At 45.4% G+C, this 26,047-nt stretch overlaps 1 protein-coding gene across 1 annotated transcript in view; it reads left to right on the plus strand.

Annotated features, from left to right (window-relative positions):
• The first annotated feature begins 912 nt into the window (after positions 1-912).
• LOC126336513 (uncharacterized) overlaps positions 913-26,047 on the plus strand; it is a 40,105-nt gene continuing 14,970 nt past the window's right edge. Inside the window, exon 1 of the mRNA XM_050000336.1 lies at positions 913-1,103. Within this exon, the coding sequence (XP_049856293.1) occupies positions 913-1,103 (191 nt within the window). The remainder of the gene's footprint in view (positions 1,104-26,047) is intronic.

A 26,047-nucleotide genomic window follows, 5' to 3' on the forward strand; every position in this document is an offset into this window, starting at 1 on the left:
TAATGTGTAGTGTCACCGCCAGACACCACACTTGCTAGGTGGTTGCCTTTAAATCGGCCGCGGTCCGGTAGTATACGTCGGGCCCGCGTGTCGCCACTATCAGTAATTGCAGACCGAGCGCCGCCACATGGCAGGTCTACAGAGACTTCCTAGCGCTCGCCCCAGTTGTACAGCCGACTTTGTTAGCGATGGTTCACTGACAACTTAGGCTCTCATTTGCCGAGACGATATTTAGCATAGCCTCCAGCTACGTTGTTTGGTACGACCTAGCAAGACGCCAGTATCCGTACTATTGATATTGTGAATCATGTACCATAAAGAGCGACGTTCTTCATTAATGGATTAAAGTTAAGTATTCCACCAGCTACGTCCGTTTTTCTCAATTCTAATTCCCTTGTCATGTTCCAGACCTCACGTCAGCCCGCGTGAGCTAAAACGCGTGCATTTCGGCCTCCTTTAGTTATACGGGTTGGCTCTCCTGCCAACCACAACATAATGAGTTGATGAGATTTAAAAAAAGAATAATTATAACTCTGTAAAGTATTCAACCCGGTTTCTGTAGCGTACCGGTATAGTACGCCTGGACAATTCGGCTGTACCGCAACACAGTCAGCCACTCGGTGACTGTCTCGGCACTACTCCACTGCCAGTGAATAAACATCTGAGACTGCCCGTCCGCGCGCGATAAACAAAAGCGTATTTACGGGCGGCATATGGAAAGCACCGTTCTACTTCGCGGCATCAGCGTCACTCCAGGCAGCGCCATAGACACGAACCTATCCCCTATGCCGGTCACGTGCCGCGTGGAAACCGTTCGTATACGGTTCTGATGATGATGATATTTGGTTTGTGGAGCGACCATCTGCTCGGTCATCAGCGTCCGTACAACGTCTCAATTTTTTACCTAGTACAATGTTTGCACAGTTCAATCAAGCCACCGATGATGATGATGATGATGATGATATGATGAGGTCCCCGGGCGGAGAGCGTATGGTTCTGCCGGACGTGTATTTAACCAGCGACCGGTCCACAGTCAGTCAGTCGTTCAGTTCAGTGAGCCCCGAAATTCCTGGACATGAGCAGCCTCCAGTAGCTGTCAAGCCGTCAGCACAGCCGACCACAGCCTGGAAGGACTCTGCCTGCAGCACGCTCCTGCATCGCCTCGCAGTCGCCTCAAGCGGTCGGCGCCCGCCATCGACCACAACTTCGCGGGTCAAGCGCCATAAGCTCCGCCACCGTGCAGACGTCGCTCCCCGCCACCTATCGCCATGACAAGCGCCGTCTGCCACATGCAGTGTTGCCCCACTGCAAAAACCACAAGAGAAGCTCTAACGAAAATGCACCTACTCTCATAATCACTAAAATTTCCAGTAAAATATTTTTGATTATTATGGAAGAAAACAATAAGGATATTGGTAATTAGTTTCCTTTATTCTATCTATCTATCACTTGCCCCTTTGTCCCGCATTTTGCGCGGAGTTGGCGTGGTTAAATCGGATTTGGCATGTTAATCTGAAGGGGTGTCCCGATGCCCTTCCTGCCCCCACCCCGTAGCCCTGGGACGGAATCAGAGTACCCCATCTGTCTGCGTCAAGTGGAAATCATGGAAAAGTGTGGATGTGTTGCAAATGTCTGTGAGTCGTGTAACTGAGGCGGGACGTGGGGACCAGCCCGGTATTCACAGAGAGGGATGTGGAAAACCGCCTAAAAATCACATCCAGGCTGGCCGGCACACCTCGTCGTTAATCCGGCGGACGGATTCGATCCGGGGCCGGCGCAGGCGAGTCCAGGAAGCAGCGGCTAACCTGGCGGGTAATTAGTTTCCTTTATTATTAATTAATAAAATATCCACCATCATTAAATGAACATACAATAAGTAAATCAGCAAGTCAAGATCAGGAACATAGAAAAAGTTCTATAACAACAGCTAATTATTTAAATGAATTCGTCTTCTTCACCGAATCATTTTTGTCTGTGTCTTCATCATGATCGTCGGTTCCAGATTGTCACGATTCTTTGGAACCGATTTGTTTTACAACGTTTATCAGAATTTCATATTCGTTGCAACATTTTCCTTCCACCCTCGAACCACAGCGTATTCTTAACCTGGCAGTTAAAATAATTAACTTTATTCTGTCCCTCTGCTTTTTTTTATTATTACATTAATACTTCTAAATAGTCTCTTAACATCGGCATTGGAATGAGGCAGAGTTAGGAGAATAATCGCAAAAGTCGCTAATTCTTCAAATCTGGATTTCCCTTGACCATCTTTGAAATGCAATACTTCATTCGAAATCATTTTTGTAACTTTGGTCTCGTTTCAGTTCAACAAATGACTTTGTCGCCACTGATCATCCACTCTTGCTATAAATTGTACGCTTTTATTGAACTGAGCCATTTTATGAATTAGATTTTGTTGTTGTTGTGACTAAATGCTCGTTCAACGCTTATTCTGGAATTTTTTTCATCAACGTCAAATTTTCTGGTAACCTGTTTTTTATTTCTTCAATCAGACCTACTATAAATGTTACGCACTGATTACTCAACATTTATTCATTTCCCGTGGTAATCCTTTTTTCTCTCATCTCAAGCAACTGCTTTTCAAAGCGGAATCCCAGGTAACAGCTTCGATCGAAGAAATCACGAATGTTTTGAGTGAAACTACTAACTTCATTTATAGGTAACGTAACATTGCTGAAAAGTGTGTCTATCAGGTCGGTCAACTCAACAAAGCGTTTAGTGTGATCTGTATCTTTCGACTCGAGCATTTTATTGAGTCCGTTTATTTCAATTAATATTGGATATAAAAACGAAACACATGCGTAATTGATCTCATTCGCATACAAAGCGTGGCATAACTCCACCATGTGACACCTTTCAAAGCCGACCGCTGTGGGCGAGCGGTTCTAGGCCTTTGGGTGACCACCGCTGCCAGTGGTCACGTACAGCTTTTCGAAACCCTGTTATACGACCTCGTTCAAACTCTGGCGTCTTCGTACATTTAAAGGCACTCTTGACTAAAATCAACTCACCATGTTCAATCTCAGAGGTAACTGACGCTCAGGGCCGTTACAGAAGGAAGTTGAAGCTAACCTCATTTATATCTTCACAGCGACGATCTTAGCGTTACTCTTATGCGACTGGCGCGAAATTTGAACAGATACAATCATTCAGACGTATAAAAATACGACTGCAAGTTTTTGTTTACGTCGCACAGCACCTTCTTGGTGCTGCGATTATTTTTTTTTATCGATGTAAGCACGTGTACATCTATTACTTTTATACGTGGATTAGACATTTTTGTATTGAATGTTTGCCGCTAGGCGGCAGCCTAGACAGTCTGCGCTTAGAGAGCCTGTATACAGAGTGGGCGGCCATAGGTGAAGTTCCCCGTGATTAGTTGATTAGCTTTGACGCCATTTTTCTGACAAACGTCTCTCGCGCTTCCTATGTTCGCCGTGCTTTTGAGTTAAATTGAAGCTCAGATGACTTTTGGAAACGATTAAAAGGTGTTTGGATAATTGAGAGACTTGTTATGAATGGAAGGAATGAGTAACTCTTGTAATAAAGTTCAGGCACAACTTTCTCAATGGTATATAATGGCTCTGAGAACTATGGGACTTAACTTCTAAGGTCATCAGTCCCCTAGAACTTAGAACTACTTAAACCTAACTAACCTAAGGACATCACACACATCCTTGCCCGAGGCAGGATTCGAACCTGCGACCGCAGCGGTCGCGCAGCTCCAGACTGTAGCGCCTAGAATCGATCGGCTACCCCTGCCTGCGATAATGGTATATATTATCCCAAATATTTATTTAGTTACTCCTATAAAAATGTTTTTTCTTCACTATGCTCTGAGAACTCTTATTTTAAGGTGTCACATTTTTTAAAATATTTTTAGCCACGCAAAGCAGGTAGGCCTATTACAATTTACTGCATTTTTAAGCTCTTATTTCTTTAACAGTTCGCGCATATTGGTAGCACCCCAAGCCTTTCTGAAGCCAATATCTCACAGTCCTTGCTGGAAACGGAAAGTTCCTGTAATTATTGTGCAATGCTCATTCGACTTTATATCGTCAATATTTCGTTCCGAATCAGAACACTAGGCATTATTTTGGTTTCAGTATTATTGCTTGGCTGTTGACGCAGGAAAGTTGTAAGCATGATTTCCGCAGTTGTCGTGATTGCTGAAACAGTATTCGTAGTAAATAATTGTAGGTACTCTTGAAGAGAGCTTTTAATAGGCCTACTTACTGAGGGGTAGAAGGGATACGGCAGTTTTCTTGTTATATTTGCTCGTTATTACAGTAGCCTACATTTAACATTACCTCATTCTTGTAATCTTTCACGTTTGTTATTTACGAGAGATATTCAATATATGAAAGGAAGTAGCAAGCAGTTGTTTATTTGTGTGCTGCAAAAAGTTTGAAGACGTGACAAGAAGTACTAATACGTCTCACACTTTTTGCATGTCACAAGTAAACAGCTGCTTACGACTTTAATTCATCTGACGTAATAGAGGTACGTTAAATCTTTAGCGCGCTTCGTTACAGAATCATTTAGTAATCGCGAAAGCGTTACGGAGATGATAGATAAACTCCAGTGGAAGACTCTGCAGGAGAGACGCTCAGTAGCTCGGTACGGGCTTTTATTAAAGTTTCGAGAACATACCTTCACCGAAGAGTCAAGCAGTATATTGCTCCCTCCTACGTATATCTCGCGAAGAGACCATGAGGATAAACTTAGAGAGATTAGAGCCCACACAGAAGCATACCGACAATCCTTCTTTCCATGAACAATACGAGACTGGAATAGAAGAGAGAACCGATAGAGGTACTCAGGGTACCTTCCGCCACACACCGTCAGGTGGCTTGCGGAGTATGGATGTAGACGTAGATGTAGCGTTATGCACTTCCGATACAAAACAAGTGCTATACACTCCACTCTTTTATTTACGTTACTTCCATTGCAGTATGTCTAGTAAACAAACTTTAAAGGAGATATATGCAATTAACGAACAATTTTTACAGCCACTGTATCAAATTTTCGTGTGCTGTACGTAGTAGGCTACATCTACATCTACATGACTACTCTGCAATTCACATTTAAGTGCTTGGCAGAGGGTTCATCGAACCACAATCATACTATCTCTCTACCATTCCACTCCCGAACAGCGCGCGGGAAAAACGAACACATAAACCTTTCTGTTCGAGCTCTGATATCTCTAATTTTATTTTGATGATCATTCCTACCTATGTAGGTTGGGCTCAACAAAATATTTTCGCATTCGGAAGAGAAAGTTGGTAACTGAAATTTCGTAAATAGATCCCGCCGCGACGAAAAACGTCTTTGCTTTAATGACTTCCATCCCAACTCGCGTATCATATCTGCCACACTCTCTCCCCTATTACGTGATAATACAAAACGAGCTGCCCTTTTTTGCACCTTTTCGATGTCCTCCGTCAATCCCACCTGGTAAGAATCCCACACAGCGTAGCAATATTCTAACAGGGGACGAACGAGTGTAGTGTAAGCCGTCTCTTTAGTGGACTTGTTGCATCTTCTAAGTGTCCTGGCAATGAAACGCAACCTTTGGCTCGCCTTCCCCACAATATTATCTATATGGTCTTTCCAACTGACGTTGTTCGTAATTTTTACACCCAGGTACTTAGTTGAATTGACAGCATTCAGAACTGTACTATTTATCGAGTAATCGAATTCCAACGGATTTCTTTTGGAACTCATATGGATCACCTCACACTTTTCGTTATTTAGCGTCAACTGCCACCTGCCACACCATACAGCAATACTTTCTAAATCGCTTTGCAACTGAAACTGGTCTTCGGATGACCTTACTAGACGGTAAATTACAGCATCATCTGCGAACAACCTAAGAGAAGTGCTCAGATTGTCATCCAGGTCATTAATATAGATCAGGAACAGCAGAGGTCCCAGGGCGCTTCCCTGGGGAACACCTGATATCACTTCAGTTTTACTCGATGATTTGCCGTCTATTACTACGAACTGCGACCTTCCTGACAGGAAATCACGAATCCAGTTGCACAACTGAGACGATACCCCATAGGCTCACAGCTTGATTAGCAGTCGCTTGTGAGGAACGGTGTCAAAAGCTTTCCGGAAATCTAGAAATACGGAATCAACTTGAGATCCCCTGTCGATAGCGGTCATTACTTCGTGTAAATAAAGGGCTAGCTGCGTTGTACAAGAACGATGTTTTCTGAAACCATGCCGATTACGTATCAATAGATCGTTCCCTTCGAGGTGATTCATAATGTTTGAATACAGTATATGCTCCAAACTCCTATTGCAAACCGACGTCAATGATATAGGTCTGTAGTTCGAAGGATTACTCCTACTACCCTTCTTAAACACTGGTGCGACCTGCGCAATTTTCCAATGTGTAGGTACAGATCTATCGGTGAGCGAGCTGTTGTATATGATTGCTAAGTAGGGAATTATTGTATCAGCGTAATCTGAAAGGAACCTAATCGGTATACAATCTGGATCTGAAGAGTATATTGTAGCTGTAAGGAAAGGCATTTAACGAATGAGTTCTCCATATTGTCTTGTGCTTTTGATTCGGTGAGTGCGTACTCCACTACTCCGCTAATGACCATTCAAAAGTCCCGCCCGCAGTTTGGCAGAGAAATGGCCGCCGTATCGTCCTGCTGGCCACTCTCTTCCTATACAGGCGCTCTATCTGCGCTTAAATGCGGCCCTGATCATTTATAATCGGAACTGGTAACTTACGTATGTGAAAGCTTTGCATTTATTACATTCTCGGCGGCGCACGACGTCGCGCTGCCCCCGGCCTCGCCGCCAGTGCTGTTCTCTCCTTGGCTTTATGATTAAGAAGCAGCAGGCCGCCGCTGTTAGGCCTGATTACAGAGCTGCTTCTCAGCTGCGGGGTCCTCCTTTCTGGCGCCGCCGCAACTTCTGCCCTTTGTCCCTCTCTCTCTTTCTCGCAGTCTCCTATTGTTGTTGTTGTAACAGCGCAACGTGCCGGCTACAGAAAGCTCATTACGTTCGTACCGTCAGACTCCTGCGGACGAGGGATATGGCCACTCGCCATTCCGAAAGAAGCAACTAAAAATACCTCGTACTACAATGGGTTTATCACAGATACTTGGACAAACGATCGGATGAGTTAATGAAAAGAACAATATGCGAGGGTGTGCTGCTAAGTAATACCTCCGATTTCTTTATTCTGTTATCAATATCTGTTGAGGTAAATGTCATGCTGACGCAAGTTGCATCCCTAAGTCGCTAGAGGACTCCGAATTGCAGCGTGTAACATGGGGGCATGTAACGTAATAACATTGATGGAAAAAAATCGCAACTCCAAAAAATAATTAATGTAAAGTAACGAAACTTCGTGAATACGTTTGTGTGGATAACATATTTAAATTTTTAACACTGCATGATCACAGGTTAATGTAAGCGCGAGGAAAGTCATTGCAAATGAGAAATGCTGCTACATTAATAACTGGTGTAACCGCCATAAAGTTGAATGCAAGCATGCAGGCGTGCATGCAGATGCTGGATGTCAGTCTGTGGGATGGAATTCAATGTCTGCTGAACTTGACCAGTCAATATAGGGACGGTTATTGCTGGTTGAGGATGCCGCTGGAGCTGTCCGATGATGTCCATTATATGCTAGATCAGAGACAGATCTGGCGATTCAGCAAAAAAAAAGGGGGGGGGGGGGGCTCTGAGCACTATGGGACTTAACTTCTAAGGTCATCAGTCCTCTAGATCTTAAAACTACTTCAACCTAACTAAGCACCTACAACCGCTCGACCACAGCTAATATATTCACCGGCCGGCTGATTTAGCAGGAAAGGCAACAAGTAGACACTTTGTAGTGCTTGTTGGGTTACAACAGCAATATGTGGGCCCGGGTGGCCGAGCAGTTCTAAGCGCTACAGTGTGAAACCGCGCGACCGCTACGGTCGCAGGTACAAATCCTACCTCGGGCATGGACGTGTGTGATATCCTTCGGTTAGTTAGGTTTAAATTCTTGGGGACTGATGACCTCAGAAGTTAATTCGCATAGTGCTCAGAGTCATTTGTGGGCCACGTTATCCTGTTGGAAACATCCCTGAAATTCTGTTCATAAATGGTAGCACAACAGGTCGTATTACCAGACTGACGAACACATTTGCCGTCAGGATGCGTTGGATAGCCACAGAGTGCACTTTCTGTCATACTGATTAGACTACAGACCATAACCAGATGTTTAGGTCCAGTGTGCTTAGCACGCAGACAGGTTGGCTGCAGGCCCTCTGCTGGTCCAACACAAGACCACCACTGCCACTGAAACACAACCAGCTTTCATCAGCTGGTACATACGTCGTACGATCCTCATTGCATTCTGTGGTTATTCCAAGCAGTGTTGTTTGTCTTTTAATAATGACAACTCTTCGCCAACGCCGTTGCTCCCCGTCGTTAAGTGAAGGCCCTCGGCCTTAAGTTTGGTGTTCTAGGCACATTCTTGATACTATGAATCTCGGAATACTGAGTTCCCTTACGATTTCCGAAATGTAATGTCCCATGCGTCTAGCTCTACCATTCCGCGTTCAAAATCTGTTAATTCCCATCGTGCGGCCATAATCACGCCAGAAATCTTTTCACACGAATCACCTGAGTACAAATGCCAATGCACTGGCCATTTATACCTTGTGTAGGCGATACTACCGCCATATTTATATGCGCATATCGCTATCATGTGATTTTTGTCACCTCAGTGTAGCGGCTGGTGCGTGGTGGCGCAGCAAGTTATCAACAATCCGTGACCAAAGGATTCAGTCTGTCACTCAGCATCTCGCTGTCTAGTGCTTAGTGTTACCAACTCTCGAGCACAGGACCCTGAGTTCGACTCCCGGCCAGATGCAAGACTGTTTCCTCTCGGTACTGAGTTTGTGTGTCTCCTCACCATCGACGCGCAAGGCGCCGAAATGGTGTGAAGTAGAAAGACTTGCACTAAGCGTCGGAAGTCCGCGGAAGAGCACTCTCTATCAAAATGACATATGCACACCAGATTTCTTTTGGTTTTTCAGTAGCTGAGAGATCTGAAAAACAGGCCAAAGGAATAGATCAACATCCTCTGTATCGAGGTATGTCACAACAGCGTGCTTGAGAGGCGGCCTTGTGACGTGTTGTATACAGATAACGTCATGGAGACGTGGAGGAAATGGCACAGCCACTAGCCGCAAATGAAACACTTTCTGTCCAAACTACAGTCAGTTCTAATAAGAGGTGATCATCAAGTGTAGCTATGCTACATCATACCGCCGGCCGCGGTGGTCTCGCGGTTCTAGGCGCGCAGTCCGGAACCGTGCGACTGCTACGGTCGCAGGTTCGAATCCTGCCTCGGGTATGGATGTGTGTGATGTCGTTAGCTTAGTTAGGTTTAAGTAGTTCTAAGTTCTAGGGGACTGATGACCACATCAGTTGAATCCCATAGTGCTCAGAGCCATTTTTTTTACACCATACCACCACTGAAGCATCTGGACCAGTATGGCGATGACGAATGGTTTCGGATTTTTCTTGCACGGATATGTCAATCGTGATGCTCCACCCACAGACATAACTGGTCTGTAAAGATAGTGTAGTGCCACTCCGGGGTTGACTACTATCGATGGACGGCCATTCGTGCCATTGTCAGCGTATCTCTCCCTGATGCCGCGCCAAGAAAAGCTGCAAAAGCAGCCACAGTACTGATTCGCGCTGGTGGCCCAGACATCACAATTTCTGTGTGTGTGTGTGGGGGGGGGATTCCTATTGGGTCAGAACATAACCTCGTAACGCTTTTGCATAAATTTAGTAAACAAAACACATACAGATAACAAAGACTTTATTCGTCAATAATATATCCTCTTTCGCTATTTATAACAGGCTGCCAACGCTGGGTTAAGTTTTCGATTCCGCGTCTATAAAAATCACGCAATTTTGAGGCGTCGAACTCGTCGAGTCATGTTAGCAACGCATCATCATCCGGAAAGGAATTTCTTTGAAGTTTGTTCCATAGAGAGCGGCAAATGTGAAAATCTGATGGCGCAAGATCATGTGAGTACGGTAGGTGCGGAATGGCTTCCCAACTCCACTCCCATATACCGTTTATTGTCATATAGCAGAATGCGGGCGGGCGGTATTATGCAGCAGTATAACTTGACGCAGTCTTCCTGGTCGTTGTTTTTGGACTGCGTTTACAAGACGTCTCAGGTGTTGACAATACATATTAGCAATGGGTACACGGATAACATTATCTAACGCTGATGCGAGCGGGTCTCTGTACGGGCCTGCTTTATTTGGGCTCAACCTTTCCTTTCGTTTTCTTATATTAGCGTAAAGAAACTATTTCTTATCGCCATTAACTATAACTCATGGGAATGGTTCACGGGCCAACTGATGAGCAAGCGGAGCGACATACTTTTTGTGATTTTGGTTTCGAGCATGCAGTACCCATAAACCCGATTTTTTGACTTCCCCCATTACATGTAAATGCGGCACAACGTTGGAATGATCAGAGTTCACAGAATTTGTCAGTTTTAGAGCACAGTGACATGGATCATTGTGGATTAATTCGTTTAAACGATCTTCCTGAACGCAGAGAGTCACTAACGTCAAAATGATCCCCCTTAAACGAGAAAACCAAATCCTTGTTGTGCATTGTGCTATGGCTTTATCCCCACACACAGCGCAAATGCTTCTTGTTGTCTCCGCTACAGTCTCCCCCTCTGAAATGAAACAGAAGAATATACCGGAAACATTCAGATTTCTCCAATAGGCACAACAATTTGTAGCATCCGCATTGCACTCACTATCTCTGAATGATAAAATGACAATATGTAAACTGAAATAGCAACAGGGAACTACAATCAAAAAATGACAATATATAAGTAAATACACAGCAAGCGGAATACCAACATGGAAAACAAAAGCGCTACGAATTTATGTATCGACCTAAAATTACTACAAACAATTCAATTTCCTGATTCAACATACGTAAGAGCCTGTTCGATCCTGCGCCCCTGAGCGACTGCTGGCCGCGGTGGTCTCGCGGTTCTAGGCGCGCAGTCCGAAACCGTGCGACTGCTACGGTCGCAGGTTCGAATTCTGCCTCGGGCATGGATGTGTGTGATGTCCTTAGGTTAGTTAGGTTTAAGTAGTTCTAAGTTCTAGGGGACTGATGACCACAGCAGTTGAGTCCCATAGTGCTCAGAGCCATTTGAACCAGTTTTGAACCTGAGCGACTAACAAGTTGGTCGCGTAGGGCCGCTGAGACGCCGAATACAGCCCTCCTGAACCCATGTATTCCATATTCCCACGACAGTCGTACGGTTCCGCCCCACGCGAGCAGCAACATCGCTGAACGATAAACCACAGGCTCCGTAGGCGGCGATACGGCCTGCCACGATCTTCTTATAAACAAATAACATTAAAATGTAATTTCTGAATGATAAAATCAATGTATAATTTATTCCTTGCACAAAGATTGTAGATGCCTAGTTTCTGCGATTGCTATGAGTTGGTAATCATTTTTATGTCATGCAGCATGCAGTGCGTTCCATTCGAGTTTGGCTTTTGTTGCTTGCCACTTTCATAGTGTTGGATTTTTAATGGCCTACACAGTAAATATACCATGTTTTGAATAAATAGCAGGAAAAAGACTTGTTATTCTCTGGTTGAACTATTGGAGATGAATCACTGAAAACAATAACACCTATAAAATGTTTTGGAATGGCTGTTTGTATCGGCATAAAGTGGCCTGATTACATAACATTAGTTGTAGGGAGAGCAGTTGCTACTCTGAGAAACATTGCGAGAATCATGAGGAAACGTAATTCGTCCACGAAAGAAGTGAATTATAGAACACAGGTTCGTGGGAATAAAATGCTCATTCGACCGATTATTGAGTATGCCTCGTCACTCTGTGAGCGTTGCCAGGTGGAATTAATAGAGGAGACCCAAAGGATATCGGTCCGGTTTTTGGAAAACTGGTATGCACTTGGATGTAGGTGACAACGTAGATGTACACTATATCGTCAGAAGTAGACGGAACTGACTACTAGATGTAACGAAAGGCGGATCCAGTAGTATAAAGGAGGGCTGGGGGTTGTCTATTGTGCTGTCAGTAGGGAAGCAGGAACAGCAGAATGGTCGGCCTGGAATGCTCTGGGATTTCGAACGTATACTAGTCATCGGATGTTACCTGAGTAACAGACCTGGCAAGAACATTTCAATCCTTCGAAAGCTGTCCACGTCGACAGTTGATGGTGTAATTGTGAAGTGGAAACGTGAAAGAAAAACTACAGCTTCACCAGCACCAGCACGTACCGAAGGACAGGGACCTTCGAGCATTGCGGAATGTGGCTGAAAAACATCGCGTCAAACCAGCACAGGGAATAACTCGTGAGTTCTAAAGTACTAGCACCAGCTCAGCCAGCACGACAAATGTGTGGTACAGTGGTGGACCGGCTACTAATCAGCCACACATTTCTCTACTCAGTGCTAAGAGATAGTGTAAAGAGCGAAGCCACTGCATGTTGACTGAATGGAAATTAGTGGTTTCGAGTGATGAATGTGGCAATCCGGTGCAAGTGTTCGGATATGGTGAATGCTGGCGAATGTTACCTGTCAGCCTGTGTAGTGCCAACCGTGAAGTGCAGATGAAGTGACGTTACGTTACGGGCAGGGTTTTTCGTGGTTAGGATGTGGTCCGCTTATTGCTTTTAAGAAAATACAAAATGTGGAAAATTAGAAATACATCGAGGACACTAGTGGAACACCCCACAGGATGACACTGCTCACTGTCGTACATTGAGATTATAGAAGACATGGGCCGGCCGCTGTGGCCGAGAAGTTCTAGGCGCTTCAGTCTGGAACTGCGCTGCTGCTAGGGTTGCAGGTTTGAATCCTGCCTCGTGCATGGATGAGTGTGATGTCCTTAGGTTAGTTAGGTTTAAGTAGTTCTAAGTCTAGGGGTCTGATGACCTCAGATGTTAAGTACCATAGTGCTTAGAGCCATTTGAACCATTTAAAAGTCATGGGATGGCGACATCCACATTTACAGGTGGCCTAAGGTATCATGTACAGAAAATATATGAAATGAGAGGAGCGTTGGCGGAGCTGTCATTTATATTCAACTGGTTCATGTGAAACGCTTTCTGAACCGACTATGGCTGCACTACGGGAATTAACAGAATTTGAATGCGGAATAGTACTTGTAGCTAGACATATTCCATCTTGAGAATATTTAGGGAATACAATAATTCAATAATTTCAGAACCACACTGTGAAGAGTATGCCGAGAATACCAAATTTCAGGCATTACCTCTCGCCACGGAGAACGCGGTGGCCGAAAGCCTTAACTTAAGAACCGAGGGCAGCGGCGTTTGCGTAGAGTTGTCAGTGCTGACAGACAAGCAACACTGCGAGTAATAAGCGCAGAAATTAATTTGGGACGTACGACGATCGTATCCATTAGGAGAGTGCGACAAATTTTGTTGTTAAGTGCTGTGAGAGTAAACGACCGACGCGAATGCCTTTGCTATCAACACGACATCGCCTGCAGCGCTTCTCCTGCGCTCGTGACCACATCGGTTGGGTCCCAGACGATTGGAAAACCGTGGACTGGCCAGACGATTTCCGTTGATAAGAGTTGATGGTAGGGTTCGAAAGTGTCGCAGACCCCATCGAGCCATTGATCCAAGTTGTCAACAAGACACTGTGCAAGCTGGTGGTGGCTCTACAATCGTGTGGACTGTGTTTACATTGAATGGACTAGGTCCTCCAGTCCAACTGAATCGACCATTCACTAGAAGTAGTTATGCTCTGCTACTTGGAGAACATTTCCAGCCATTCAAGGACTTTATGTTCCCGACCGACTACGGAATTTTTGTGGACGGCAATGCGCCGTATCACCGGGCCACAATATTTCTCGAATGTCTTAAGACTCTGCTTGACAGTTCGAGCGAATGATATGTCCTCCCAGATCGCCAGACACGGATCTCAAAATCTTGCACATGAATACTTTCGCAATTATGGACGGCTACAGAGGCATCATGGCTCATTATTTCTGCAGGCGACTTCCAATGAAATGTTGAGTGCATGCCACATGGAGTTGCTAAACTACGCCAGGCAAGAGGAGATCCGACACGATATTAGGAGGTATCCGATTATTTTTGTTAGTTCAATGTAAAGCTGCATCTCTTAGGTATTAATGGGCTATCGTTCTTCCACCGACATTTAGTCACCTCATTGAAAGTGTGTGAGCAGGGTTCAAGTCGTCATAAAGGATAAGGATCGACACAGTCTGTTTTAATGTCCAGTAAGAAATGTGCAGATACTTTTGATCAGATAGTGTAGATTAAAGTGTTCGGTCCCGTCGTAGACGCGAGTACTGAGTGTTTGCTTCCCTCGCTGAGAGGAAATGCTGAACCCCAGGTGAGCGCAGTCCCGTGAATGTAATTCTTGGCACATCCGCTACTCCCGAACAAATAAAACGCCGAGCTTCGCGAAGCGCGGCGGTAACAGCGGGGACTGGAGATCCGCGCTCGCGCTAAGTTGCGGGCGGAACTTGTAATGGCTTTCTGGCAGGCGCCCCGACGGTGGCGGCGCTCCAGATGGCCAAGGCGAAAGAAGCCGCTGGTAAGCATGCCCGCCGGCTGGGGGACTTCCTTAATCACTTACACGCGTTTTACTGCGGATTATCGCCCGCCCTAGCAGCTGCGTCCCGCCTCGCTTTTCTTATTGCGTCCGTCCGTCCCGCCGCCCGCGCCCGCCAGAATAAAAAGCAGTCGTATCGCGGGCGATCGACCGTACGCAGCAGCAGCAGCGGGATGCGGTGCCAGCTGGCACGGTGCCGCAGGCCGTCTGCTCCTGTCCCTACAGCCCCATGCGATTCCTCCATGCCAGATGCCAGATTACTGTTAAGGTGGCGAAAAGCCTTTCACGTGTCACACGTCGAAATCCTACGAATTTCCTTCGGCATTAGCCAGTGCGTACATCACAGGACACGGACCAAGTCATCTACATCTACAGGGTGAGCCCATGCCCCCTAGCGTCGAACGCTAATTGATTTGATTTACACTACTGGCCATTAAAATTGCTACACCACGAAGATGACGTGCTACAGACGCGAAATTTAACCGACAGGAACAAGATGCTGGGATATACAAGTGATTAGCTTTTCAGAGCATTCACACAAGGTTGGCACCAGTGGCAACACCTACAACGTGCTCACATGAGGAAAGTTTCCAACCGAATTCTCATACATAAACAGCAGTCGACCGGCGTTGCCTGGTGAAACGTTGTTGTGATGCCTCGTGTAAGGAGGAGAAATGCGTACCATCACGTTCCCGACTTTGAAAAAGGTAGGATTGTAGCCTATAGCGATTACGGTTTATCGTATCGCGACATTGCTTCTCGCGTTGGTCGAGATCCAATGACTGTTAGCACAATGTGGAATCGGAGAGTTCAGGAGGGTAATACAGAACGCTGTGGTGGATCCCAACGGCCTCGTATGACTAGCAGACGAGATGACCGGCATTTTATCCGCATGGCTGTAACGGATCGTGCAGCCACGTTTCGATCCCTAAGTCAACAGATGGGACATTTTCAAGACGACAACCATCTGGACAAACAGTTCGGCGACGTTTGCAGCAACATGGACTATCAGCTCGGAGACCATGACTGGGGTTACCCTTGACGTTGCACTACAGACAGGAGCGCCTGCGATGGTGTACTCGACGACGAACCTGGTTGCACGAATGGCAAAACGTCATTTTTTTGGGATGAATGTAGTTCTGTTTACACCATCATGAAGGTCGCATCCGTGTTTGGTGACATTACGGTAAACGTACATTGGAAGTGTGTATTCGTCATCGCCATTCTGGCGTATCACCAGGCGTGACGGTATGGGGTGTCATTGGTTACACGTCTCGTTCAGCTCTTGCTCGCACTGGCCGCACTTTGAACAGTGGACGTTACATTTCAGATGTGTTGCGACCCGTGGCTCCACCCTTCTTTCGATCCCTACGAAGCCGTACATGTCAGCAGGATGATGCACAACCGCATGTTGCAGGTCCTGTACGGGCTTTTGTGGATACAGAAAATATTCGACTGCTGCCCTGGCCGGCACATTCACCAGATCTCTCACCAATTGAAAACGTCTGGTCAATGGTGGCCGAGCAACTGGCTCGTCACAATACCGCCAGTCACTACTCTTGATGAAGTGTGGTATCGTGTTGAAGCTGCATGGGCAGCTGTACCTGTACGCACCATCCAAGCTCTGTTTGACTCAATGCCCAGGCGTATCAAGGCCGTTGTTACGGCCAGAGGTGGTTGTTCTGGGTACTGATTTCTCAGGATCTATGCACCCAACTTGCATGAAAATGTAATCACATGTCAGTTCTAGTATAATATATTTGTCCAATGAATACCCTTTTATCATCTGGTTTTCTTCCTTGTGTAGCAATTTTAATGGCCAGTAGTGTATTTTAGTACTTACTTACACTGGTACTCCAAAACATTATGACTCCTGCCCATCGTGATGTTGGATTCCGGCTGTTGGCATTGCATGCTTGTGACGCGATAACAAAAGTACATACGCTGACGGGGGGACACCCGAGCGAAGATATGGACTTCAAATGGGAAAAACCATTGAGATGAGCGATTTTCATAAAGGGTATATTATCATTACGCAGAGCGTGTTAACGAGTACCTTGAAAAGGACGAGGAAGGTGAATTGATCACGCGCTACTGTCGTGAGCACCTATGGGAAAAGGTAGAACAGTGAAAGTATAGCTAGGCGCTAAATGGTTGGATGTGCACGACTCTTCACAGAAAGTGGCGTTTGGAGGCTTGTGAGACGACCCGCTTAACCCACACGACATGACAGGTTATTTAAATTGTGGAAAGGGGGCAAAATAATGGGCTGTGAGCTACACTCGAACACTTTATTATTTGGTCAAACATTACAAAAGTCCCAAAAAATTTTTTTAAACACACAGCCTCAAACTTTGGGACTTAATTACCGGCTGAAAGCCACTTTAATTTAAAAACGGCTGAAGGCCAATAACTTAAAACGCAAGCATAATGAAAAATTTCAAAAGCAAATTTTATCTTACAACAGTGCTTTATTTAGGCTGAAGGCTAAAATAATCTGAGATTTTCAGAGCAAACAATTTGAATTCAAAATCGGCTGAAGGTCTAACACTTAAAATTCAAGAACATTAAATTTTTTTTTTTAATGTCAAAGGCCTTACATGAAACAGTTGTTTGAACTAGGCTGAAGGCCTTAAAAGCAAAACAACTCAAACTCAAAATCGGCTGAAGGTCCAACACTTAAAATTCAACAACATTAATCCCTTTAAAATTACAAAGGTCTTACGTGAAACAGTTCCTTAAATTAGGTTGAAGGCCTAAAGAGTCTTACGTTTTAAGGGCAAAACAACCTTAATTTTTAAAAAATCGACTAGAAGCCATACAAGTACGAACGACAATAACAAATTAAAAAAAGCCAGTACAACCAAGGGCGCTCAGATGTTCGAGAGTCGGCCTTAATTAAAACACTAACGCTCGCTTCAGTCAGACAGGCAGTCGGGACAACCCAACGACGATCCGAAGACAACCCAACCGACCGAAATTCAACGGACCCACTGACAAGATAACTTTCACTTCACCAGACGAGGGCACAACAGGGAGTTCAACGGAACAACATGGAAGATATTGGCGTCCTCAAGCAATGATGCATTAAGCTGTCAAACTACATACCGTGCTGGACAGGAATAACACGATGAGGAAACTACACTGCCCAAAATTCAAATAACCAAATACAGTGAAACTGCACCGGAGGGTGGCTAGAAATTTCCAACTTCAAAAACCACGTTGTTGTTCGCGGGAATATCCCAACAGCCGACAACGAACTCCAAACGACACAATGTGAACAGTCTTGAGTTGGTGGTAGATTAAATCAAAACTCAACTTTCGAGTCGAGTGTCGGTGAGCCACGGACCTCGTAACAATGGGAACAGCCCCACACACTCCGACACCACGTAGAGACCGCCAGCGGCCCCGGACAAACTATGTCCCACGGAGAAATCGTCGCTGCTCTATGCCAACCGACCGACTGGTCGCACACCACCCAGGTGAAAACTATAAGCGCCAGGCCAAAGATAGTCCAAGGTGCGGATATCGATACACACCGCTGCTGCCACGCACGGAAGAAGAGTAACAGCATAATCGCGATAACCGCGGGAGACTAAACGCAGTTTAATCCAGTACAAATCAGTCACGGCTCAGCTTGTATGCTCTGTAAAGTACAGTAGGTGTTGACTTGTGGCATCTCTGCCGGAAGAGCACATTGCTGGTGTACGCAGAAGACTTTTAGAGCACACCATTCATCATACATTGTTTAACATGGAGCTCTGAAGAGGAACACGTCTACTTGTTCACATGTTTACCGAATTAGATCGTCAGCAACAATTTTAGTGGGTACAGAATCATTCAGATTCGACCGTCGATCACTGGAAACGTGTCAGCTCTCTGGGTGAATCACATTTTTGCTACAATAGGTCGCTGATCGTCTCCATAAACGCCGTCATCGACGTGAACGGCGCTCGAAACGTGCAGCCCACCAACGACGCAGGCTACGAGGGCACTATTATGGTATGGGAGACATTCTCCTGCGCTTCCATGGGACCTGTGCTACTCATCCAAGACACGCTGACGGCTGCGAACCACCTGCATCCCTTAAGGCTTGATGTCTTCTCCGGCAGCGATGTCATCTTTCAACAGTATAATTGTCCGTGTCTCGGAGTCAGAACCGTGCTACAGCGGTCTGAGGTGCAAGATAGTGAACTCACGTTGAAGGTCTCGGCGACCAGATTCGCATGATGCAAATCCTATCAGGATCGCTATCGGACACCATCACCGCCTACGGAAATCAGCAGCCCGTCATTTACGCTAATTTCATGACTAGTGCGTAGACATCTAAGGCCTCATACCTCCACAAACCTGCCAGAAAACTGTCGGATCCTTGATACGCAGAATCAGTGATGTATTTCGTTCCAAAGACGGGCAAGCAAGCTATTAATGTAATGTTTCGGCTCATCAGTGCATACTTACTGGGCGGGCGAGTAGTCTCCTCACTGCTATTATCGAATGTTGATGTTTTTTTCACCACAAGTAATTACGTACTGAGTGTACAGTGTACCGGTATGTTTCCAATCGTGCTCTAAACACATTTGCATTCATCGTCTTGTCATATTTTTGAACATATCTGGTGTTACCATGTGAAATGAATCCTCATCAGTATTGCGCTGTTGTTTGTATCATAAAGACATGCAAATATATGCGCCTTAATGCCTCTTCATAACGAGATGTGAGGAGCAGTGTGGTCAGGCCGTCTTGGTGGCTATTTCAGTTTTGCTGATGAATCACGACCTGTCCACCGTTCTCGAAAGTGTCCATTTAGGAACTTGCGTACTGCTAGAGCCTAGTAGGAGGCACTCCATCTTGCAGGAACTATGAACGTTCTATGAGACCCCCATCCTCAAGCTGAGGTATTAACCACATTTGTAACATGTGTAAATAATTTGCGCCATTCACACTTCCTTCAAGAAAGTTCGGTCGTAGCAGATGTGATATCATCTCTGCCAATATCATTGCGTAAGGCGAGTTCCTTTCTAACTCTACTGTATGACGAGGATTCTCTTTGGCTTAAACGACAATGCTTCTAGCGCACGAGCTGCTATAAATGACACATTCTTTTGAAAACATTAGTTCTGTCTTTGGAAATAGTTAACAAAGCACGGCATGCTAAAACGCTTTCATTCCTGTCTGTACATGACAACTCGTTTACGAAAGCCGGTCGTAAATATCTGACTTTACAGTCTTTTTTCACGTCATCTCGCATTGTTTTCTTCGGTTAACCACGTTCCGAAGCACGTTTACGTGTCAACTTCACAGACACGAGAAGAAATATGTGCTAGAATCCTTGCTTAAATCAAAGCAGAGACTGCGGCATACATTTCTGCTGGTTTTTCTTCTTTCCACACCGCGGCGTGTCTTCAACACTCCCGAAAGCAAAAGCAAGTCTTTCCCAACCCAAAAGTGTTGTCTTTCGCAATAAATCTTTCCTGTAATGTTTCCATAATGTGTCTTATTGTCTGCCCTGTGTGTTGTCGTTGGTATACCCACACCCATCACAAAGAGTTCCTCAGCAATGTAAACATGACAGCTTCAGTGAACCATGGCTGCAAATTAAAACTAGCCTGCTACCGCTAAAACACGTGAATGCAAATTCTAACAACTTATAAGATGTAACATAACTACCAACCTGCATAATAACATTTGATGCCAAAAAGGGGTTACAGTGGTACGGGGTCTTCTCATACATCCTCTGTACGTTTCAGAAGACGCCTTACAGCCTGTGGCGAATGGTATTTAGGGTATGTGATCTCTCAGGTTTTCTCGGTGTCACTGATTAACGGTGTGCATCCGGGTGTCCAGCCGATTTGTTGTTTCCATGTTTCGACCACCGATCTAATCATCTTCGTCAGGTTTTACGAGCTGTGATGTAATGTATAGTAGCAGCCTGAACACCAGATATACTGCGGAAAACTGGTTTTATCCCATGTTTCATTCCTTTCTCTTGTACAGGAAGGTAGGCTATTAGCGTGTCAATGCTTTGCAAGCCACTGAAAATAGATTGTATTTTGTTTTGCGTCTTTATTAGTATTGGTGCGTATTTCATATCAGTGGAGGTGAACTTACTGTATATCTCTCAGTTAGGATACTATTTGGAGGGGACTATTGGTGAAAATCTGGCCTTCACCTTACAGCTATCGAAAACAACGAAAACTCTGGCGAGAAAATCCTGGTCACAAGAATTGTTAGTGTCTTTTCGAGCTCGACTGCTGCTATGTCCTTTGATGTTGATGATTTCTGGGTGACAGTGTTAAATAGCAATGTTATCGGCACCCTTGCATGATTGATATGCACTAACACGCAAGAACTGAAAACACAACCCTAATAACATTAGCACCACATAATCTTTCAGTGAAAGCGAGCAGAATAACTAGATAAAACCAGGGATAAAATACCAGTACATTCACAGTTAAAAAGGGGACAGGACACTGCGTCTGGATGAGTTATATTGGGTGACCGAGTCACTCTGTGACGCATTCAAGTCTCACACGTAATCTTTTGGGAAGAATTCCTGACACCACACAAAATCTTAAAAGACGAATCACACTCGACCCATTATCAGTTAAAATAGAGGGCGGTGCCTTTTGGGAGACACAGATCAGCCCTCAGGTCGTCATGTAACATACACTCAATTAAAATGTGTCGTATCGACATCTGTGTCCCACTTTTGTGACACAGTTGGGGCTCCACGTCGCGATGTAAGAGAAAGACACGCGTCAGTGAGCGCTGTACCACTCTAAGCCGGGTAAGGGCCAATTATTCAGCTCGTCGTGGTCAGAAGGAGATAAGCCGCGGTCGCATAGAAAGTTTTATGGAACATAGCGTATTACTCATCACTGTCAGTCTCTTAGTCTCTCTTCTTGATCAAAAATGATGTAACAGCGTGCAGCGGAGTAGCGAGCAAGGACCGAGACCTCCAAATTCAAATGGGACTTAACATCTGAGGTCATCAGTCCCCTAAAACTTAAAACTACATAAACCTAACTAACCTAAGGACATCACACTCATCCATGCCCGAGGGAGGATTCGAACCTGTCACAGTAGCAGTCGCACGGTTCCAGACTGAAGCGCCTAGAACCGCTCGGTCACCGCGGCCGGCGACCGAGACCTTCGGCACCAGCACTAGCGAGTACGTTTGCCCGGGTTCCTATGTGCCCAGGCACCTAGCAGAAAATTATTTCCTTGTCCTGCCTTCGCAAGAGAAGAAGAGCGTCCTACAGTTCCTGCACCATCCCATACGGTGATAGCGAGAAGGGCACTCTATTAATCTGCGCATATGAGCAGTATCTTGCCAATAAACAGTCTCATCTGCTCCAGTGCCCTCAAGATAGCAAACAATTCCGCGTAATTGACCTGATAACTGCTCTATGGGCCCTAAACTGAGGAGAACGTCGGAGAACACGACAGAGCAGCCGATAAAATCCACCTTCTTACACCAATCCGTGTAAATAATAATAAAGCTCGCGAAATTTGATTTGAAAATTATAGTCTAGTGTATAGCTCTTCCTGTAAGAAGTCAGTTCGAAATTCTAAAATAAACCTGCGCCTCTAAAGTAGCCATGGGGATCCCCTTCTCCACCCTGGCTTTGGACCTTATTTCACCCTTTGATGCTCTCTATTCTTTTTTTTCAGGTCCCACGACGATAATCGTGAATGCACGCTTTGCCAGCGTTTTCCTGCCCTGGTGGCTGTTGCGGCCGGCGAGATATTAATAAACTGAGTGGCGGACAACCAAACGTTGTTTAAATTGCAACCACTGCCCTGCTATATTAGGTTTTCCATCATTTCGATACACTTGTTGATTACGCTGTCTGTGTAAACACAGATGTTGAGAAACCTAATCAACTGGGACAGTGGTTTTGATTTAAACAGCGCTTGATGTCCGGAACCCAGTTTAAAAAGTCTCGCCAGCTGCAACACTCGTCAGAATACGAAAACGCTGAGAGAATGTGCGTTCACGAATATCGGCGTGGGCTCTGAGAAACAAATCTGCATCAAAGGGTGTAGTGGGAGTGGGGTTTCAAACTCGGCTATAAATAGTGAGCCTCACAGTGTTGTTGATTCCATGTACCGAGAACAGATACCAGCTTAACTGTCAGCACCTGAGGAAGACGACTGGGTCAATCTACGAAGCATTGTGCACAAATGGAAACAATAACTCAGCTGAACACCCGGAAGCACACCGTTACTCGAACCATTATCACGATCCTCCGTCACTATTATTTCACCCGCAAACGACACACAGGAAGAACAACTGTTGGTAATAGTACTGTCACGATTTTCTTTATTTTTCCTATGATAGTTATTTCGCGAGATGTATCTGAGGCAAATAATTTTCTAGTAGACATTTATTTATTTGAGTGAGAACAAATAAAGCGAGTGGCTGTTACCATTAGAAGCAAATGAAAGAAACAATAATCGAGTTACACTATTGTGAACCAGTCGCTCGGAGCCGCAAGCAGAAGATCCTCTTCCTTGGAAGATGTGGGGCACAGTCGACAATCCAATCGGTGCTTCTTTTTCTGCGGTTGTATCCACAATGGAGTATCCTTGCTGGAGGTTACTCCTAGATTGTCCAACTCCAAAACGAAGACGGTTGAATGACCTCCACATTATACGATTCTTTCGTGCCAGGATGGAAAAGTTCCCGAAGGGAGACGCCAAGTAGAGTTATTCTCAAGTCGAGAAATTCACGATTGCTTCCTGTCTGTAGCTGCTTTTGTTTACAAGACAGAAGTCGTGTTTAGGAAAATTCTTCTGGACCTCTACCTTGGGGCTACTGAACCGCTCTTGTATCGAATAGGTTTTATAATGAACCTGATTTGTCGTTTCTGGTTTGCGGCTATTTCACGACAAACATTTGGTAGCGCTACCCCTGTGAACTGGTAAGGTTCTACAAGCGACGTAAGTTTCAAACAGTCTGTAATAATATCTGTTATAAAACTAGTTACCAAAATGTTTAGACTGAGCACGCATTTTCTGCAGATCTCAGACATGTTGCTAGTGTCGTCGTTTCAGCGTTTGTGGTCAAGAGCCCCACATGCAAACAGTGGCTTTGCGAAGGATATTATTTCTGGCTTCCACCTTCATTCTCGTATTCTTGCAGCACTGCTTGTACGTCAGAGTACGATCTACAGTGACTCCCAGGGTACAAATAACGAAGTTCTTGTTACTTATGTATACATTACAGAATAAATAATTTGTATGTGATATGGGGTATACGGTGAGTGAAATTTAGCGCGGTGAGCTGCTACCCACGACGCTGTTTCACCTCTATGTTTTACTTCGTTATTCCCAATGGCTGAACGATGGTAGCCACTCTTATTTGGATCTTCCATTAACTCCACCATTTAGGAGTCCCGTACTGAGGAAGAATATTCAAGAATTGAGCAAACGTGTGTTTTGGAAGTCTAGATCCTCACGAATGAATTACACTGACCTGTCAAGTCACCTGCTCACTGTGACGTTCGGGTAAGGAAATTGCATGCAATAGGAAGTCAATGACTTGTTGTACATATATGAATCTCGGAGCAGATTCTCGTTTTTAACTTTTTTTACGTTTCAATTTCCCTAAAAAAGTTATCCGTTTTTAACGAATATTCAGATGAAAAAAGTTACCAAAGGTTTACATAATTATGCCCATTCCCTCTCCCTTACCCCCCCCCCCCCCCTCCTCTCTCTCTATCTCTTCTCTATTTCTAACATACGCATACACACAGTCGGCAGTGGTGGCCGAGCGGTTCTATGCGCTGCAGTCTGGAACCGCGTGACCGCTACGGTCGCAGGTTCGAGTTGTGCCTCGGGCATGGATGCGTGCGATGTCCTTAAGATAGTTAGGTTTAAGTAGTTCTGAGTTCTAGGGGACTTATAACCTCAGAAGTCCCATAGTGCTCAGAGCCATTTCAACCAATTTTGAACACACACACACACACACACACACACACACACACACACATACACACACACACACACACACAATCTACCAATCTGTCCCTGTTTCCGAAATACTCACTAATTGCCTTCCTTTAGTGGTAAATTTTCAAAATGATAATCATCAAAGGAGCTGGGAAACTACAGAAATTCTCAGCAGCAATCACACTAGACAGAAATCATTTTCATGAGCTCATCTATATCCCACCTAAAATGCAAAACTATCTGGGTTTACCCTTAATGAAGACGCTGACGCAGACGAGCCGTACGACAACACACCACGGGACTGAATACTGACTAGTGGCGTTCCGGAGCTATAGTAGAGGCAGAAGTCGTCAGCATACAAGGAAGCTGAGACAGAATTTCTCACCGCCGCAGCGAGCCCGTTACTTGCAATTAAAAACAGGCAGACACTTAGGACAGATCCTTGTGGTACCCCATTCTCCTGAACTGGGGAGGGGCTATGGGGGGCCGCGACTTGCACGCGGAAGGTACGATGTGACAGAAAATTTCGTAGGAAGATCGGCAGTGTACACGAACACCCCAACCATGAAGCGTAGAGAAGATGTGATGGCTCCATTTCGTATCGTATGCCTTCCGCATGTCGAAAAAGTCAGCGACGAGATGCTGACAGGCGGGCAAAGGCCGTACAGATATCTGACTCCAGGCTCACCAGATTGTCGGCGGCAGAGCGGCTTTACGGAATCCACCCTGAGACGGAGCCATAAGGCCGCGAGACTATAGTACCCAACTCAACCGCCGGCTCACCATGCATGCGATCAACTTGAAAAAGACGTTGGTGACGCTAATGGGGCGGTATCTGTCTACCTCCAATGGCTTCTTGCCAGGTTTCAAAACGGGGATAACAATGCTTTTCGGCCATTGCGACAGAAACTCACCTTCAACCCAGATACGGTTGTAAAGGTCGTACGCTTCTCCGGCAGGGAAGGGGGAACTGATGTCCCTGATGGTTGGGGGTGTGTTGCTCCTGAAGTAGATGGAGCAGGAGCAACAGGAAGTGAAGTTGCCTCCCACAATCAAGGGGGCAGGTGGATCCCGACGGATCATAGAGCCAACCGTACGTGAAGACACGGGAGATGGGAGAACCGTTGTTGCAGTTACAGCATATGTTGACGTCATTGGCACAGGATACAGCCTCTTATACTTCCGCTTACCCTCACTGTAGGTCAGGCGGTCCAGGGTCTTATATCCCATGACCTTCCGTTCTTTCTGGAATATCCTACAGTCCGGTGAGTAGGGGGAATTGTGTTCTCCACAGTTAGCACAGGTAGGAGGCAGGGCACATGGAGTATTGGGATGCGAAGGACATCCACAATCTCTACACGTGAGGCCCGAAGTACATTGGGATGACATATGC

The sequence above is a fragment of the Schistocerca gregaria genome, chromosome 1, assembly GCF_023897955.1.
Source record: "Schistocerca gregaria isolate iqSchGreg1 chromosome 1, iqSchGreg1.2, whole genome shotgun sequence".
Classification (NCBI taxonomy): Eukaryota; Metazoa; Arthropoda; class Insecta; order Orthoptera; family Acrididae; genus Schistocerca; species Schistocerca gregaria.